The sequence below is a fragment of the Pagrus pagrus genome, assembly GCF_965226575.1.
Source record: "Pagrus pagrus genome assembly, chromosome: 24".
NCBI classification, from domain to species: Eukaryota; Metazoa; Chordata; class Actinopteri; order Spariformes; family Sparidae; genus Pagrus; species Pagrus pagrus.
Window position 1 is genome coordinate 8,888,635 of NC_140206.1, and position 18,674 is coordinate 8,907,308.

General features: G+C 41.2%; 1 protein-coding gene across 3 annotated transcripts; it reads left to right on the top strand.

Moving 5' to 3' along the window:
* The first annotated feature begins 979 nt into the window (after positions 1-979).
* On the top strand, positions 980-18,377 carry rcan1b (regulator of calcineurin 1b). 3 transcript variants are annotated; one of them, XM_084347515.1, is made up of 5 exons: positions 980-1,329; positions 1,476-1,626; positions 14,482-14,655; positions 15,022-15,181; positions 15,311-18,377. In XM_084347515.1, the coding sequence occupies exons 2-5, from the start codon at positions 1,504-1,506 to the stop codon at positions 15,493-15,495; spliced, it is 642 nt and encodes a 213-aa protein (XP_084203641.1). In that variant the 5' UTR covers positions 980-1,329; positions 1,476-1,503; the 3' UTR covers positions 15,496-18,377. The 3 variants fall into 3 exon arrangements, with proteins under 3 accessions (XP_084203641.1, XP_084203642.1, XP_084203643.1); XM_084347516.1 differs by having other exon boundaries at positions 1,479-1,626; XM_084347517.1 differs by lacking the exons at positions 980-1,329; positions 1,476-1,626 and adding an exon at positions 10,643-11,308.
* The last annotated feature ends 297 nt before the right edge of the window (positions 18,378-18,674 follow it).

Here is an 18,674-nt window from a genome sequence, read left to right on the forward strand (position 1 = left end):
CACCATACTGTATGAGTTGAAGTTCCTTTTACACACACACATACAGACACACACACACAAACACATACACAAATGCATACTTACGCAAACATACTCAAAGTTGCAGTTAAACTCAAAATTTTAGCCACAGGTACCCTTCAATGACAAACTTTACTCCTCTATTTCAATACTAATTTTGACAGTCAATAGGAAAGCTTGTATAATTATCACAATGATGATTATTCTGAATGCATCATGTTGAGTAACACTTACTATATTTTTATCTTTAAGGGGACTAGGGTAGGTGTAACTAACATTAATATAATGCTTTATCTTTTCCACCAATATGATACATGCCTGGCTAGTAGCCTATCAATAATTATTTTCATTTCAATTAAATAAAACATCTGTCTCTTCATGTGTACAAAAGAAATATGCTTATCTTCCATAAATTAGATAATAGTCCCAACTTCAGTGTTCTTAAAACTGTAATAAATAGAGCCTACCACAAGATGGCACAATCTTGACTTCAAATAATATGTTGATAGCAGGATCAGAAGATTATAATTGTAAAATACTGCAGAATGTTTGAAACTGGTCACCCCAATTATAACTGGGGGAAATAATGTGAATAAACATGTGCTTTATTGTCAAGATGGCATATTTATATGAAAAACAAAAAACAAGAGAGTAAACTTTTGTTATATTTTTTTATTGTGTAATATTTAAGATGTCTTTTAATGATGAGGTGGTTTTTTGACGGGGGTAGTTTTTGAAATACATCGTTTTTTAAATTTCTTCAATAGGCTCCTCTTCTAACATGGAAGCTGCGTCTCATGTTTCAAAGTAATTTTTTTGTAATTTTTATTTAATATATTATTGTTTAAGTTTTCCCAAACACTAATAATACCACCGGTAAAAAACATTTAAAAGAAAAATAAAATAAAAATTTAAAATAAATACCGCAAAACCGGAAATGCATAGGCTGCCGTGCATTTACGTCATCTCCTTTATCCTCTGCGCCATGCTAACAAATTTAACCGAGAGGTTAATTTATAGTTACTATTAGATAATACTGTGCTGCTTTAGTTTATGACAATACCAACTATCAAACGACCGCGTTCACTCATATTTAACTGGGGGAAGATATTCACTGAATATCGTGTTTGCCACTTGTTTAGCGGTATTATCTCAGATCCTAGTTAGCATAACTTGCTAACCAGCTTAGAGCAGCTTTTAAGCTAATACACTCAAGAGCTGCTTTACTCCTGTTAGCTGTCCGCATTAAAACATCGAAGACCGGACTGTTTAACACCACATTATCATGAAATAACGTCTACGGCTTTATTGGTACGTATGACTGTAAACATATCTTTGTGTCAGCCTCTACTTTTACTGTACAGCTAGTAGGACATGGATAGTGGGCGTTAGCCAAGCCCTATTATTCATAAGTGCGGGTTTCTGCTACACTAAAATGGTTTCATTTGTGCTTTCAGAAGACAGTTTAGAGAATAATAAGTCGTGATGCAGCAAGCAGAGAATGGCGGTGAAGAGGAGGCGACGGTAGACGTCCAGTTTACCGATTTGCCCAACGCCCTGATAGCCTGCAAAGTACCGGAGGATTTGTTCAATGAAGGCAGTCAGAGGGTAAGGACAATATGCTATGCATCGCTTAACAACGTTTGCATTTTGTTCACCTGTGTGCCTTTTGGGGTATGCCCATGTATGCCGATTTTACGAATTTTGTTTTTGGATTCGCAAAATATATAAAATAATGTCATGTGAGTTATGGACTTAAGCAGTTTAGCAAGGAGGCGCTGGATGAGCTGATTTTTGAATGGAGTTTGGTGCTATACTGGTCAGGTCCACACACAAGTCCTGTATAAATTTGAGGCAGTATTAGTGGATTTAGACCACTAGATGGAGTTATTAGTTAAAGATTACTATGGTTATGATTGAGTTGACAACATAAATACTCACTTCCTGGTTCCTTAGTCATTCTGAGTTACTAAATAACTGAGCTTGGGTCAGTTTAATTTTATCCTAGCGGATGAGGCACAAGAATGACATCAAGCACAGAGATGCATCATTGAGTTTCCAATAATATTCAGCTAGTCTTGTATAATGCTTGTGTTGAATAATAGATTTGGAAACACTCTATGTAAAGCACACACAATGTGTGGGTCTATTTTAGGTTTTGTGTGTGTTCCTGTGACCTTTGGAGGGTGTGTATGTTGGATGAAGTTGGAAAGATTTCTTGGTGTTGATGAAAGATAGGTGACATGACTTATGCTGAAGGTTTCCTCATAAACAATTGAGTATCTGGCGCCTTTGTTTAACACACAGCTTATTTTAGCATCAATCCTCCGGCAGGATGATGTCCACAATGAGGACAAGCAATTGAAGATATCGCTGTAGCTTTTAACATATCTCCTCATCCAAGCAACCATAACCAGTAGATTATCAAAATTTAATACCCTTTCAGTGCCAACAGAAATGTGTCTGTCAAAACTGTCGAGAACAGAAATCTGGCATTGAGTACTGGGTCGTATTCTTGCTCTTGGTTATTTATTCTATGATCAGATCCTTCCTGGGTTAGGGTTTCTAAATCTGAAATTCTGCCAATTTTATAGATGAAATCTTTTGTAAGGAAACATATTCTTCTCTGACACATTTGTGTCAGTAAATCTTCACAGTCACGTAGTTCACAGTAACTGAACTGAATCTCTGAATGGTATACAAGTGCAAGTTATGACTCATTGGAAAGTGACAATGGCGCACTGCAACACAGAGAGATCAAGTCTCTGTAGACGAGTTCTGTCTCACCCCGGTGGATGAGCGAAGTCGGTTCCATGACCGCAGAAGTGTTTACAGTTATCGCTTTAAATTTACCACCAGTTTGTCAACATGTTTTTTCCAGGCAGTAATCTCTAAAACCTTGTCAGCGTGAGGGTTGCGAACTCGTCTTTGCTGCTTCTCAGCGGCAGTAAACATCTCCTCATTAGTTGTGTTAGCTCAGCTTTGGTGAACTTGAAAATATATTTTAAAACGTTTAGGAGTCGGTGTGTCACGGTTCATTAACTCAGAGTTGACAGCAGGTCCATTCAAAATGAAATGCAGCTTCCAATTACATAATAGCGTGTTGTAAACCATTCATTAAATGTTTACATAGGCTACTGCTAGTGACTGCTAAATAGGGGGACTTGAAGGAAAGTGTTCCTGGAAAATATGGACCCTGAGGTCAAACAAGCGGGGAACCACAGCTTTAGGAAATGTGTTAGTTTATGAAACAGTTTACCTTTAAGGTGTTTTCACACTTGTAGTTTGCTTAATTTAGTCTGGAACAACAAAGTATAACTCTTTTTATAGACAAACGTGAAGTTAAACAGACTGCCAGGTAACTCATTGACTGGACACTTTTAGTGATTGTCATCCTGCATCATCAGGACCCACATGGGAAAATCAAACTCAAAGCTCATGAGGAAATAAGTAATTATCAGCAATATTTGAATTATTAGACTGCAAATTGACCATCCATCATGACTAACCAGTAAAGACAGGACAAAAAAGAGGAGTCTTGAGTCTTAGTGACGAGGGGCTTAACACTGCACGACTGCTCTCATACTTATTAATAGATGAAATTAACTGACACAGTACACAGAGTTGGTTACAGTTTTCACAGCTTTTGACCTGTTAATCAGAGAATTATAAGATCGCTTCCTGAACAGCTCTCAAGATTAGCAGATGGATTTATTAATGGTTTAGCTTTTGAAATCGTGCTTATATCACATATACACATCTCAAAATCCTATTAACTTCAAATATGGGGAAAGAAATGTCAGATGTTCACTGATTACGTTGAGGAAGGCTACAGTCTCCTCATCTCTCCACACAGAGAAGTATGCATCGAGCGTAATGACTTTATTGTGACATTTGGAGGTTTTTTTTTCCCTGAATTCCTGGCGTTTCAGCTCAGGTTTTATATAAGTTCATAAAGACACACCTAATGTGAGTAACCTCACACTTTTCCTTCTTACTCCTGAATCCACTGCTTCCACTGAAGCAACTTATTCCCTAACAGAACGACTGAGTGTTCTTGGGTATTCATGACACATTCACACACTCTCAGTGGAATATTCTGCCATTTGATACATCAGCTGACCCTCATATCCTTGCAGATGCCCAGTGGAAAGTAGAGCGTTCATGGAAGAAAGGGAAGAAGGAAAAGAAAACAGCACCAGTCATTCTTTTCACCAGGTGGCCTTTGCCCCTCTCCTCCTCAGTTGTTTTTCCTTTTCCATCAACGTCAGCACCTACAGCTCGCCACCAAACGCTGGCTCATCTCACTGCTCCTGTTTGTGCACGTAGCTGGTAAATCACCCGTGTGTATATCGGCCATTGCTACAAGTGTACGAGCTGAATGTTATGGTGGCTTTTCTTTGGCAATGCCATTAAACCGTCTTGAGGAATAGGGAGTGTCTATAAGGGAGGTGTCCCTTATAAAACACCTTTCCCTCAAATACTCTCCTAATGATTTAAAGGGCATGATGAGCTCCCTATTGAGTCCCTGGTTTTCCACTGAGTCTGTTTTTTCCACTGCCAGACTATTGTTCTCTACTGTTGATACACCTTAACACACACACTAACAACACAGCTTTAGTCATCGTTCAAGCCACCGTTGTCACTCTGCAACACCCTTGATGACTCTAATGATCAAGGACTCAGCAATTCTACTGAGAATTACTCACAGTAAAAGTCACCAAGCGTCACGAAACTCATCTGAGAAAGGGTAGTTCATACCCCTCAAAGATCGGTCGTTTTGGCGTATGTGAACACAGCCCAAAGCGGGCCGAAATCACCAGGAAAGGTGATAAAATATTCTCTGATTCCAGCTTCTCAGTTGTGTCCAGTGTTTTCTTCTTATCCGTGTTTTTTATGTGATTGTAAACCGAATAGTTTTGGGTTTTGGACCGTAAAACAAGACATTTGAGGTTCACTGTGCCCTCTAAAAACAGTGTTAGTGGATATCATGACAGTATTATGAACTGTTAGTGGTGTTGTTAGCGTCAGTATATTTCACAGGAACGAAGCAGAATGCATTTTCCAGCGTGTTGTGTAAGTAAAACTGTTCTCAGCCCAACTGGAGCAGAAAGCTTCTAAAAACAGCGTTAATAAAGCAGCATGGAAGAACAGATTTAGGTCAGGAAAAACTCTGATGTAGGTCTGGAAAGTCTAATGGACTTTTCCAGCAAGCCACACCCAGTGGCAGCTATGGATGAGATCATAAAGATTGTGCAAATTACTCAAATAATTGAGATTAAATATGTGTGATCACAGTTTCCAGCGCCGTGATTAGCATTACACGTCTTACACAACAGGATAAGCAGGTCAGAACATGGATGGATGGGTAAGAAGCACTCATCTGAACCGGCATCAGTCAAACTCGTTTTTAGGCCAAATGGAAAATCTGAGCAACTTTGTTTTGTTGAACATGCACTGACTCAGAGACTTAGTATAACTCCATAACATGGCGAGAGATTTACTGAAATTGTCCCGAAGTTCAGCGGCAGGCGGATAGAGCTGGAAAAGGGACAGATGTGTCATCGTGCTCCAGGCCATCTTTTGCTGGTCTGATGTGGAATTTTGTTAAAGCCACAAGGAAACAGGCTGTCAGCGGAGTCTGGCTTCCGTAACTCAACGCCCTTCGGGCTGAGAGTGGATTTCGTGGCAGGACAGATCACAGAACTGTTGAGAACCGGGGATTTAACAGCAATGATTCGTCACTGGAACTGGAATTCACCTAAAAGTACAGAGAGGGTTTTAGTCTGTCTCCCTGTGGGTAAAGAAATGGAAACAGACAGTGCTGAGGAGGGTGTGTTTGTCCCAGATTTTCTTTATTCTGTGATCCTTGTCAAATACAGCAGCTAGGTGAAGCAGCTGCTGTAAGAAGTGTTGAGTCTCTGAGGAGCCTGAAGGGATCACAGGCAGGCAGAGCAAAGGTCAAACTTCAGTGTGTCTTTGCACTCAACTGTTGACATGGAGAGGCTAAATGGCCACGTGCCTTCTTCAATAAAGAGATTGCCATCAGCTTTTCTTCACCTGTCATTCTAGAAGTCACCTGCAAACACTGGAACACACAACTAAGCCAAGCCCTAAAGAGATATCGGCCTATCACAGAGCATGAAAGCTCTCTTGCAAGATTTTCAGACTGAAAAACATGGCTGCTGAGGCCGTGTTGCTTCATGTACTCGAGAAACAATGAAACATGATACAGGAATGTTTTATTTGAGGATTTCTCGCATACCAAACTATGAGACTATTTTTTCTACAGTGGAAAATGACTACAGGATTAATCATTTAATCATATGTTAGGGTTAGGGTTTCTCTGTAAACCAGGTAGAATTTCACATTAGAGGTTCAAAACAAACCGTTTTTTTGCTGCTTTATCAAGTTGAATGGGCCATTTTTTCACACAGAGCCATCAGTAAAGACCACGACATGTTATAGACCTCATTCACACGGTGGCCATTTTCCTTTGACGTCACACTCTGGGTTAGAAGCCAGCTGGATGCCGGATGTAATTAAGCCTGCTATGTTACATTAGCAAAACTGTCTTGCTGTCTCTTCACCTTACATCAGAAATTTGCTTTAAGTCAGTAATGTTCTGTGACATTATGCTCTTATGCATTATTTCCGTCTGGTCATACAGATTACATCCAACACAAAAGCGTGCCCCAAGCGCTACAAGTGAGCGCTAGGCGGGCAAGACATGGCTGCTTCCATACATTATGTTATGTAACATAACAAGCTTGATTATATCCGCTGTGTTTTACTTCCAGGCTTACATAAATGTGCTGAAGATGTGCGTTTAATATTTCAGAATCAATTTTCACCTGTCCTATTGTGTAACACTATCAGCAGTAGTTGCATCCCTACGCTTACACAACTTGCAACCCAGAATACATAGGTTCAACATTATTTCTTCTGTAACAGCGTTTAAAGAAAAATGGTCACTATATCTTGCGTAATAGAAAAACCTTCACACCAGTGTGTCCCAGTATCAGCCTTCAAATATCTTATTGTGAGCTGAACTACATAACTTTCACCTCGCCATTGGAACGAGGAGCATGATGCAATAAAAATGTAGCAGCTGGCTAGTAACGCAGGGCTGTGTTCAGTATGTGCTTGTGTGTGCACTGTGCAAGTGCACACCTGTCTGTCTGTCTGTCTGTCTGTCTGTGCGTGCTGCCTGCCTATCTGTCTAGTGAGGGAATGGAAAAAATGGGAAGATGAAACAAAAACATAGGGATGGAAAAAATGCAGGGCCGAGCGTGCACACGCAGACTCGCATAGCGGCCACAGCGGGTTGAGGTCTGGAGATGATTAGCACCTACACACACATACTCACACGGTAATGTTTAACATCAACAAACAACACTTACATGAGAGCATCAGCTTCACTGTCGGGAGGCTCACCAGCATTACACCACTTTTTTTTCCACGCACACATTTTCCGTCCAGCACACACGCACACCCAGGACAGTGCCATTAGTCATTTCACCGTACATTAACACCTGCTCGCAGTGAGGGCAGGAATCATGTACAGTATGTCGGTCTAATAGTTTATGATGGGCACGTTCCAACCGGACCACCAGCCAGATGTCCCCGCATGTGCGTAGTTCACATTGTGTTACCTGTCACCTCACAGCTGCAAGGTACTGAGGTCAAACCCTGCTGACACTCTGTGTGTTTTAGTTTGCGTGTTGTGTCCGTATCTGCTTAGATAGCTTTGATGCTTTCTACTTTTGCCATGTTGATCGGCGTCCAAATAAGTATCTGAAGGAAGGAGACATTGCGTCGGCTGCATCAAAAAAGAAGAAAAAGACTTGTTTGTTTTTTTGCCAGGGCCAACTCTAACTAATTAAATCTATTAAGTTCCACTTACTGGAAATGTTTCCAAGGCTATAGATAGACGGAGTTTGCTCAGTTGTCATAAAGTGGGTTCAGTTATCGCGTGACATCAGTGTGGATCTTTGCTCATGTCATAACAGGTGTTTTTTATAAGGAGGGACATGGTACATGGTCTCTGTACTCGAATACTTTCTCACTGTCGACCTGCTTCTCAGCCACTATCACACTGTCATGACTCACTGGGACACAACACAACAGAGAGAAGAGACATAGTTAATGCTGTGTGTAACACGTGTGGTTTTCCTGCTGTGGCAAGTCAAGCTGTGGTGCTGGGAAGAAGGTCAATTGAACAAGAAGAGAGCATGACACCTGTTAATGCCGACACATTAGTCATGAATTTGCTCTGTAATTTTTGCCTGTGGGTGTTTTTGAAGTACTTGTGAATGCCTGCTCATTCAGGAGCCTTTGATATTCACTGAGCGAATTAACGTTGCTGATGTTAGCTTCATATTGAATGTTCCAAATCTAGTTTTACCAGAGTGGATATATGGAGATGATACTTGATAGATACTTGATTGTTTTTCCTCACTCCAAATTTCACTCTTGATGATTGAAAACAAAATTATCTCTTTATCTTTATGCTCCCCTCAACAGCTAAAAAACCCCCCAATTTTATGCTTCGTGACTTTTCCTAATTTCATGACAACTTCTTATAAATGTGACTTTGAAAATGACACATTAATGACACATGACTACTTTTTGTTTTCCAGTACGTTTGTGACGTCAAACATGACGCACCAGACATAAACAGAAAGGCAAACTCATCCACTGGCAATCGGAAAAGGTGCCAATCAACTATTTTTAAAGCCAAAAACTAATAAGGCGAGTGCTGCACTGTGTCACAGGTAATAACACAAAAAAACTGTTGTAGAAGTTAAAGGATCAGGTGCTTCAAAGATGAGGATGGATGTTGAGTACAGATAAAAATGGCAAAAAAACAGTGACTGTCATCACGGCCTGATGAAGACTCTGTGTAGATGAAAGGAGTAGGTGTGTCCATTCACGAATAAAGGATTTTAAAACTGCCTCAGAATTTCAGTCAGACTGCCTCCACACACGCAAATAGTAGGGACACTTATGCTCATGCAGAGTCTATTTATCATTATATAATAACAGTACAATAACAATACTTTACCTTCTTCACATGTGCAAGGCCAGTTTATGGCACTGGGAAGGATTACCACTTAAATGATATAGTGTATGTTGAGTTTTAATTTAATTAATCAATAAGTCAATTGAAAGAAAATTGCCACTTGACTATTTTGATAATCGATCGCCATTTTTCAAGCAAAACTTTCAAACATTTGCTGGGTCCAGCTTCTTAATGTCTGTCATTTATGACGGTAACTGAAGAGTCGTTATGTTGTTCTGGGAAATAGTGATGAGAATTTTTTCACGATTTTGTTTTTTTTAAGTGATTAATCATGAAAATAGTGGATAGATTAACCAATAATGAAATAAATAGTAGTTGCAGCCTTATTTAAAATTAAAAAGGGGGGGGGGGTGGTTGATGTCTTTTCTTTTTTTTTTTTTTTTTTTTACATACAGTGATTTGTTATTTTTTGTAGCTCTGAATTAGAAACCACATGATGTCTCATGGTTGGCAATTTACGGTCGATGCCTTTCTGTTGCTGTTTATTGCATAATTAATGTTTGACTAAAAGCTAATATAAAATGTTTTTCTGGTGATCACTTATCAAGTAGAGGAATAATTTGCTGCTTTCCCTGTGTAAAAGCTGGAGTTTAGCTGCTTTTAAATGCGAGGCTTTAAAGTCAGTTAAACGCAACAAAAGACGACTGTGTTTTTGTCTCGGCTGCGTCGACCTCTTCTTCCCAACCAAGAAGTGTTTAAGTACTCTCACACAGGTGCGAATGTTTGTGAATTTGCTGCACAGTCTGGTCTTGTTTTTCCACACACACACACACACACACACACACACACTCGCACACTTCCCCTCCACTTCAAGCTCTCTGCTATTTATACCTCATAAAAGCATGTTATCAAACTGCATACTTTCCATGAGCACCACCTCTCTCCCACCTCTTGCTTTTTATCCCTTCATCCCTCCATCCTGCATTCTTCCTACCCCTCATGTCTTTCTCTTTCCACTCGTTTTTTTTTTTTTCTATTCTTGCTTCCCTCCTATCTCTTTGTCTGTCAGCTGTCCTCTCTCTGTCTCTTTCTCTCTCCCTTGTCTCTCTCTCTCTCAGCTTCATCCATATTTACTAAGACTGACATGTGTTTTCCACGTCTTGCTCTGTGCACTCTGGAGTCAGGTGATCCGCCGTCGGTATGTGTGTGAAATAAAGAGGTGAAAGGCTCATTGTCACACATTTTCCACTCAACAAAAGGATTTTTGTCTTGAGTTTAAATGCAGCTGCAAGCAGATTAATGCGTCAGTTTGCTTAGCGGTTATGTCACTATTTTCCAGTATCTCTCACTCTCTCTCTCTCTCTGCGCACACACACACACATTGCCCTTCTTTCTGTCTGATTAGTCAGCATTGCCTAGTATCTGTCAGTAGAAGGAAGGAATAAAAAAAAAATAAAAAAGAGGCCGTCCCTCCCTCTTCCACAGCCGATTGGCTTGCAGTGAATGAACGAATGAATGAGACCAGGCCGGGGAGAGGGAGGGGATTGTGGGTAGTGCGTCATCGGCTGGCAGGGTCTCATTTAAGCGGCTGTGGAGCAGAAGAAGAGGGAGAGAGAGGAGAGAGAGTGAGCTTAAAAGAGGCTGAATGACATTTTCAGCTCTCCACACCCAAATCTCTGGAAAATTCCTGCAGACTGCTGCAGAGCTGGCTCGCTGAGAACCGACTAAGGGAGGAAAGAAGAGCTGAATCCTAACTTGACAGAGGGAAAAAAAGCCTAACGTTGAATGCTGGATTGTGTCTTTTAGTTGCAAGTGTCGCGAAAGGAGGTCCAGACTAGATAACCTTGGAATTTGGGTCAGGAGGTTACGTGTTGATTGAGGTGACCTGAATGCAGCGTAGTGTGCATCTCTGACATCGTGAAGACAAAAGAAGAAAACTACAGCTCCACGTGTGCTGGAAAAAACTGACCTGTTTCCTGTTAAGGAGCATCTATTACTTCCTTCTCCTCTGTCATCCTGGGGAAGGCAACGCTCCTCCGATCCCCCCGATTTCCCCCCTCCTCTTCATCGTCACCACCATCATCGTCCTCGCCACCGCTGAAGACCGTCTCAGCGTCCCGTTGCGCCCTTACCTCAGGTATCAGGTGGAAAAGGTTGCGACTCCCCGGATCACCCATCATGCACATCAAGACCACCAAGTGTAATCGCTTCTGCCTGGTCGCCTCGGTGACCAACCAGGAAGTGTTCAACCGTCCTGAGGCACAGGTAAGAGAGCGGGATGCTTTAAGTGCTCTTTTTGGAAACCAGGTTCCTTTTTAAAATTCACAATTTTGGTTCTTATGAAGACGGCAACAGACAGATTGCTTGTTCCACAGCAAAATTTCCCCCTCCTTCTTTTCTGCGTGATCAAAGGCTGCAGCTAACTATTCATTACGATCAATAAAGACGAATTAACGTTAATGTAATAATAATAAATAATATTTGTCATGAGGAAATAATAATGTCTGCTGTGGCTCTGGAGAGTTTTTGAGAAACTTACCCTGATTATGTCGGGGTGATGTTATCTGGGTTATTTCGGCGTGGGCTTGGAAGACATGAATTAACAACAAAACCTGCTCGACAAACTGGAGGCGTTGTGTTTTAAAGGTGTGATATGTAAGAATTTTAGTAGAAAACATTCAAAAATTAACTAAAATTATCAACTTAAAGTGAAGAAATAACAGTTTTGACATTATGAAGATTTCCTGAAGTTAGCATGCTAACAAGTTAGCCATGTCCTGGTCCAACATTCCTGTGCTAGTGGTGTAAACACCCTGATGCTCTGAGCTCCCAGCCCAGACCACTAGATGCACGGCTAACTGAGCTAACTAGCTAACAGCAGCTACACTTAGCTTACTCTGGTGATATGCTGCCCCCTGTTTTCTATTTTTTTAGAACCTAGACGCAATGCCACAATTAATCAATTATAAAAATGGTTGCTGATTCACTCGTTGTCGGATCAGCTAATTATTTCAGCTCTGGCATGAATAAAACCTTTTACACTACATCACGTGACCACCACTGCAGATCTCCATTCTGACTTCTGATTGGACAAATAATGTAGGATTGAGCAGTGTAACAATACTTAATTACCTAACTAAGCTGCAATACATTTATGATACAAATGTGTGTGTATGTGAGCAAATATGTATATCCTTAGCTCTTTTTCTTTTCAAGCTGTGTTTGAGGAAACTAAGAAACATGATACAATAGGTCGGCAGATTGAAATCTACTCTCTTCTCATACGGACATTATTTCTATACATGTTGATGAATTGTTGATTTTCCTTCTGAGCCTTCTCAAGGTTTCTGGGAAAAGCAACTGTTGATACAGACAAGCCAGATTATCTGAATTTCACACAGAGAAGAGAGCCACATGGGGTCAGGTTTAAATATCTTGTGTTTTGTGGGCTTTGTGTGATAATGAGCAGCTTGTAGACCTCCTAAGGCCAGCCTGAGTACTCCTTCCTTCCTTCCTTTGACTCCATCATGACTCACTGCACAAGTCCACGGCCAGTGATTTCTCCTGTGCTGCAGTGCAGTCCAGTGGGCACAACACGCTGACTGTTCACTGCAGGAGGCAGGGATGACTCGTGGAAGGCTATTTTTAACCGAGCATTCAAACTGCGATGACTGCAACAGTTTGTTTGACGTGACGCGATCAGCCAGACAGAAGACATATTAATCTGTCGTCGACTAAAGAAATAATCAGCCCACTCCTGGTAGTTTGATGCTGCAGAGTGGTGCCTCTTTCATCTTTAACGATCGAACATGTTGCTTTGGTCTTTGATTAACATTGCCACTGATATGGTCTGCCACTGGCGACAACTGTGATCTTAAGAGACAGTAAGCACTGACTTAAAGTGTGAAGCAGCGTGCTGAATGTTTAGTACACTGCTTTTTGCTAGTAAGAGAGGGGAGATAACAGATTTGTTACAGCTGTGTAGCAAATCTGTGTATTTTGGGTGTGACATCAGTCAATTACTGGTGCAACCAATTCATTTTTCACTTTCACACTCTCTAATTGTCATTGCAATATCTGCCAGCGCTGTCACTGAGGATTGTCTCAGAATATTACTATCAGAAACCAGAAATCTGAGGTTTTTCATGAAATGCACTGAGGATATATACAGGGAAATCTGTCAACTAATAGCAGCAAAAATGAAGAGCTAAAAGCCATAATGTGGAGCTAAAGAGAGTTTCTTAGAGACAACATTTAGGTGATGGAGTGTCGTCCAGGGTCGAAGTCAAAATATGAAACGACACATCTTGAGCTAGAGCCACGGGATGCAACAACCAATCAAAAATAGAGCAAAATCTAAATCTACCACCTGAGACAAATAACACATCAGTAAAAAAACGTATCAGTCGGGATCCACATTCACGTCTTTGGATTGATTTATATATGCTGTCACACTAACGCTAAAATGTGCTTTGTATTGAGGCTTATGTGTGTTGTTGACTAGCTCGCTAAATGAGAAACAAGATGAGAGATAAAACTTTACATTAGTATGGGCTGAACCCTGCTCAGGGCTTTCTGTGTGCTTTGAAAAACGGAAGCGAAACTGACATTCACCTCCTGCCTGAATCTGAGACGTTTTCAGCTGCGTTCTGTTTTTTGAACTAGTTTGATAAGGCACGACAGGTTTAACAAAGGCTCTTTGCGTCACAGCAGCTTAACTGAGGAGAAGCCTGCAGTTATCTGAGACTGGGAGTCATTTCCGCGGCTTGGCTGTGCAGACATGATCATTATATGGGGAACTTTGCACTCCAGCAAGGTTATGGCCGTGTGCTGGCGTCTGAAGCAGCTCATCATTTTGTCCCGTTGTGTACACAGTGACCTTACAAGCCTCTGATTGCGATGACTGAGCGGGCTGTTTGGATAGTAGTGTCTACAAGGGCAACTGTTTTATTAAACAACTGAACATGGGTGTTTCAATAGCTGCTGCTTCGAGGTGTGGGTGTTATTAAATAGCATCCATTATTTCAGATGTGCTGCCATCTCAAGTGTGTCTATATTAATAGACTTCTGTCAGAAGCAAGGTCAGCCGTCTACTTCATTTTTCTGTCTTAATTAGTGTCTGTGACAATAATTGGTCATCTAGAATTGAGGCCATAGCTCTGTGATGCACACACAGACTGCAGGCTCTCTGGAGCGAGGAGGAGGGACAGATATAGTGTCTGGTAATAGAGGCTATTTTTATAAATTTTATTCATAGCGACTTGAAGTCTCATAACTGTATTCATGGCTGCCTCCGGCCCACAGTGTTTAGTATTTATAGATAAGAAGAGCTGAAGGGACTAAATTGAGTGGAACTGGAGGAGATGGAGCAGAAGCTGGTCTAATTCTCCTGATTTCAGTCATCATTTCAGTCTCCTCCTCTCCCTCTATCTTTCCAGGCCAATTTCGAAGGCTTGTTCCGCTCATTCGACCCGGAGGTGCAGTTCCAGTACTTCAAGTCTTTCCGGCGGGTCAGGATCAGTTTCAGCGACGCTCTGGCTGCAGCCGAGGCGAGGCTTCGACTCCACAAGACCGACTTCAACGGCAAAGAGATGAGGCTCTACTTCGCCCAGGTAAGGTCCTTGAAGTTCATCCTTTTCCACCTGCTGCATTGATCTAAAAACAGCCCACTGAGTTCAGACACACTTTAATCTCCCTTGTGCCTTTGCTGTTTTTTTGGTATCAGACACCAAAGACTGGCGGGGGATCTTTGTAGTCTATCTTACACAATTTCTGGGTGCAAAACCTTTTGCAGAGTCCCCTCGGCTGCTTATGTATGGAGCCCCAAAAGTGTCAAACGCATAATGAATTAATATTTAATTATTTAATTGAACACTTTAGGCTTCCATACCTACATTCAAAGTTGTCCATTATTTTTAATCAAACTCCCTTTTCTACTTAACTATCACCAATACTGAAATCTTCCCTTCTGTCTGCAGTCTGTCCACATAGGGAGTCCTCGGCTGGAGCCGCCAAAACCCGACAAGCAGTTCCTGATCTCGCCCCCTGCCTCCCCTCCAGTCGGCTGGGAACAGTCTCAGGATGCCACGCCAGTCATCAATTATGACCTGCTGTGCGCCATCTCAAAGCTAGGACCAGGTATATTACTCAAAAAACATGATAACACAACATCCTTGCATTTTAAAAGATGAATTATATAATTGTCCCTGTACAGATGTGATAACATCAGGCACATAAACGCACAACTCTTCTATTTGTGATTCCCAGGGGAGAAGTACGAGCTCCACACCGCCACGCCCACCACCCCCAGCGTGGTCGTCCACGTCTGCGAGGACGAGCGCGGCGACAGCTCGGCCCCGGACGACAGCGACCAAGACGACAAGCCCCGCCAGCCGCGGCCGAAGATCATCCAGACGCGGCGCCCCGACTTCGCACCCGGAGTCGAGCAGTGAGCGACGACAAGCCGGGGGGCGCAGTGTGGCGGCTGTAACATTTCATCCTGAAGCGATTGGTCAAGAGCTCAACACGCTCTCAGAGCTTTGGAGAAGGTTTGGGGACTTTGGGAAGGCACCTTAGGGTGCTGCGATGTCCTGTAGACGAGCATTTCATAAGACGGAGAGGGAAAACATAGTGTTGAATGCTGCATTCATGTCCCATGGGAAAAGACAGGACGTATGAACTTTCTAGTGGAAAAAAACTGTTCAGTTTAACCATCTAATGATATGTACTGCTTGTGAATCTGAGGTTTGGAGATGAAACTGAAGGAAGTATTTACTTTGAAGTGTAGGAAATAACATATACTAATGTTTTGATTGTACAGTGGCAGAAGATTTTGGTTTGTGGTGATATTTTGCAAAAAAAAAAAAAAAAAAAAGAAAGAAATGTACTATGACGAAGTCTGTTTGGGAGACGAAGCTGGTAAGGAAATTCAAATAAAGTCCTGTGCGAGACCATCAGAGTGATCTGGATGCTGGTTATTCCCACATGACATGAATGCAGCATCATTCTGACAAGTCATGTTCGCGTTTTTCCTCATGTAGAGTTACTGAAGGACTGAAGAGGGAAAACGACTTCTGTATTGGTTTATTTTAACTTTTCCGACTGTTGATTTTTTTTGCGAGGGTGCTACATGTGTGTGTCAGTCAGCTGTAGAGTTTACACACCACTGGCATGTGCTTTTTTTTCTACATCTCCTTGGGTTGGCGCTACATACGGCTCCCCATTACTTTCCACTGCTGTTTGATGTCACAGCTTCACTTTCGCAGCTGTTCTGTGGTGGACGTGTTGTCAAGTCAAAGCTCGCCTCGCTCACATTTTACAGGCGAGCCCCTGGTGTGTACAGCTTCTATTGAAACAAGGAGCTCGCACCCACAGTGTTGTTCTTGTAACGACTTCTAACAGTGTTGTCCGGGGATTATTTCAGTTTTGGTACTCTGCCTGCCTGCCTGCCTGTCTGTCTGTCTGTCTGTATTTTGGCTGTCGTGTAGCAAAGAAGTGTTGCTGTTTGACATTTAATGAAGCTATATTATGGCTTTACAAGGCTTTTTATTTTTGAATGTAGAACACACACCCAGCCCTTGTTAATCTGAGGGCTGCAGCTACACCAACCATGGTATGTTGTCAGTGAAAAAAGAAAAAAACAGGGCTAACTACTTGGGCTAAAAAGTATTCTGAAAGAAAGAACTGAAGCACTGTTATTCAACCTATGACATGCTGTCCTATTAGCAAAGAGTGCTTGTTTGTTGTAAGGAGATTAGTGTGTTACATCTGGTTCATGTCTTGTTGTATTCATACAGGCTGTTAGCTTGTGTAACACTTGTTTGTAGGAAAATATGCACCAGAAGAATACATGTTACACACCCTTTTTTCACTTTCTTTAAAGATTTGTAAAAACATGTAAAAACTAATGTTTTTTTAGTGCTTCATTGAAAACACACTTGAAGGATTCTTTAGGAGGCACCAGCGTTAACAGATTTATGAGCCTGGTGATAAATGTATATGCCATTGCAACTAGCTTTTCTGCTGTACTCACCCAATGTGTTGCTTTAATTAGCTTCAAGCTAACGCAATCTTATGCAGCTCAATCTTAACACTTGACTGCCACCCCAACAAGAAACGTTAATGCAAAAGGAAAGACCAGACATGCTGACATTCAGTTTTACTTTTTTTCTTTGACAAAAATCTTTTTTTTGGGTGCGTCAGTGGTTTTAAAAATTTCTCTGGATTAGCAACAGAGAAATTTGTAACTGTCCAAAAGGCTCCAGATAGTACGTTGTCTATAATAGTTAAATTAAAGGTGCAAAATCTAATAATTGGCCACCTGCCAAAAAGTCAGGCGGCATATCACCAGAGTAACGACTGACTGCTTGCTAACTGTAGCTGCCATTAGCAAGTTAGCTCAGTTAGACGAAGGACAGGCTGGGGCTAGCTGGTTAGCTAGCTAGCATGTAAACTTCAGTAGACATTTCTGCAACGAGATAAATAGAAGTCATAACATCAAAATTGTTATTACTTTCATTTTTGAATATTTTGAACTAAAATTCGTACATATTGCACCTTAAACTCCGAATGTAAAGCACATTACAAACTGAAATTATCCAGGCTGTAAGGCTGCATTGGTACAAAGTTCAAAACTAGCCTAAAAACCTTTATTTTTCCAATTTATATAGTGTTTTAGTGGTGCAGTAACTAAAAACTAAATGTGTGCTTAATGCATCCATAATGCACAGAAAGTAAGAGTAACTGGTTCTTTAAGGGACCTTATTTATGTTGGTTTGGCCCTGCACTATTACTATTTCCTTCTATTGACCCTGTTCATGATATGAATGAGAACACACTGCACGTGGCTCTTTTCTTTCTCTGTGGCCAGTATTGTCTGTTGTCTTGGCTTGAAGAAGCTGCGTTTATAATTTTCTGTGGGGCTAATGAACGAGTTATAACTTCAGTTTAAATGCCACTTTAAACGGACTGAAAATGAAATAAAAGCTGCTGTTTCAGTAGATGCAGCAGCTTAAAACGGTTACACTCATTAACAGATAAATCCTGTACAATGTTATAATGCTGGTTGTGAAGAAAAAGGAGATTTTATTACATTTTGTCGAGTTTTATGATTCAGTATGATGAGAGAACGTTAGCTTGTGGACGCAGCACTGTGAAGCACATGACGCACTGCCAGTTAAGTCAGAAAGCTCATCTGTCCCACATTAGAGGATTGGAGGTTACATAAGGCTCTGTCAGTTTAGCTACTTTTTTACTACTGGTATTTTGAATTCATTTATCTTGAAGAAAAAAAAAAACATTGCTGAGTTACCATTAAATAAAGATGACCATCTAAGTTCATGTGTCTGTGTGATTTATTCATTTAATTATCACAAAATCAACAAAGACATGGAGTTGTGTTGTGGCCTTCAGCAGCAAATGTAGTTTGCTCAGTTATAGAGATTCAGAAAGAGAACGACTGAAGATAATCGGGTCTCCTTCTGCTGATGAAAACCCCAACGTATGGACAAAAGACGGGAGAGAAATCTCGTAAGTGGACCTTGGCTGAAGAATGAAGCAAATTGGCAAGTGCCAAAAACTACAGTTCCTCAAATGGCCACCAGAGGCTGGATCCAAAACCAAATCAGTCTCC

Coding starts and splice junctions, on each gene's coding strand:
- rcan1b (XM_084347515.1), top strand. CDS start 1,504: ATGCAGCAAGCAGAGAATGGCGGTGAAGAGGAGGCGACGGTAGACGTC. Junction 14,656..15,021: donor TGAGGCTCTACTTCGCCCAG/GTAAGGTCCTTG, acceptor TTCTGTCTGCAG/TCTGTCCACATAGGGAGTCC. Junction 15,182..15,310: donor CATCTCAAAGCTAGGACCAG/GTATATTACTCA, acceptor TGTGATTCCCAG/GGGAGAAGTACGAGCTCCAC.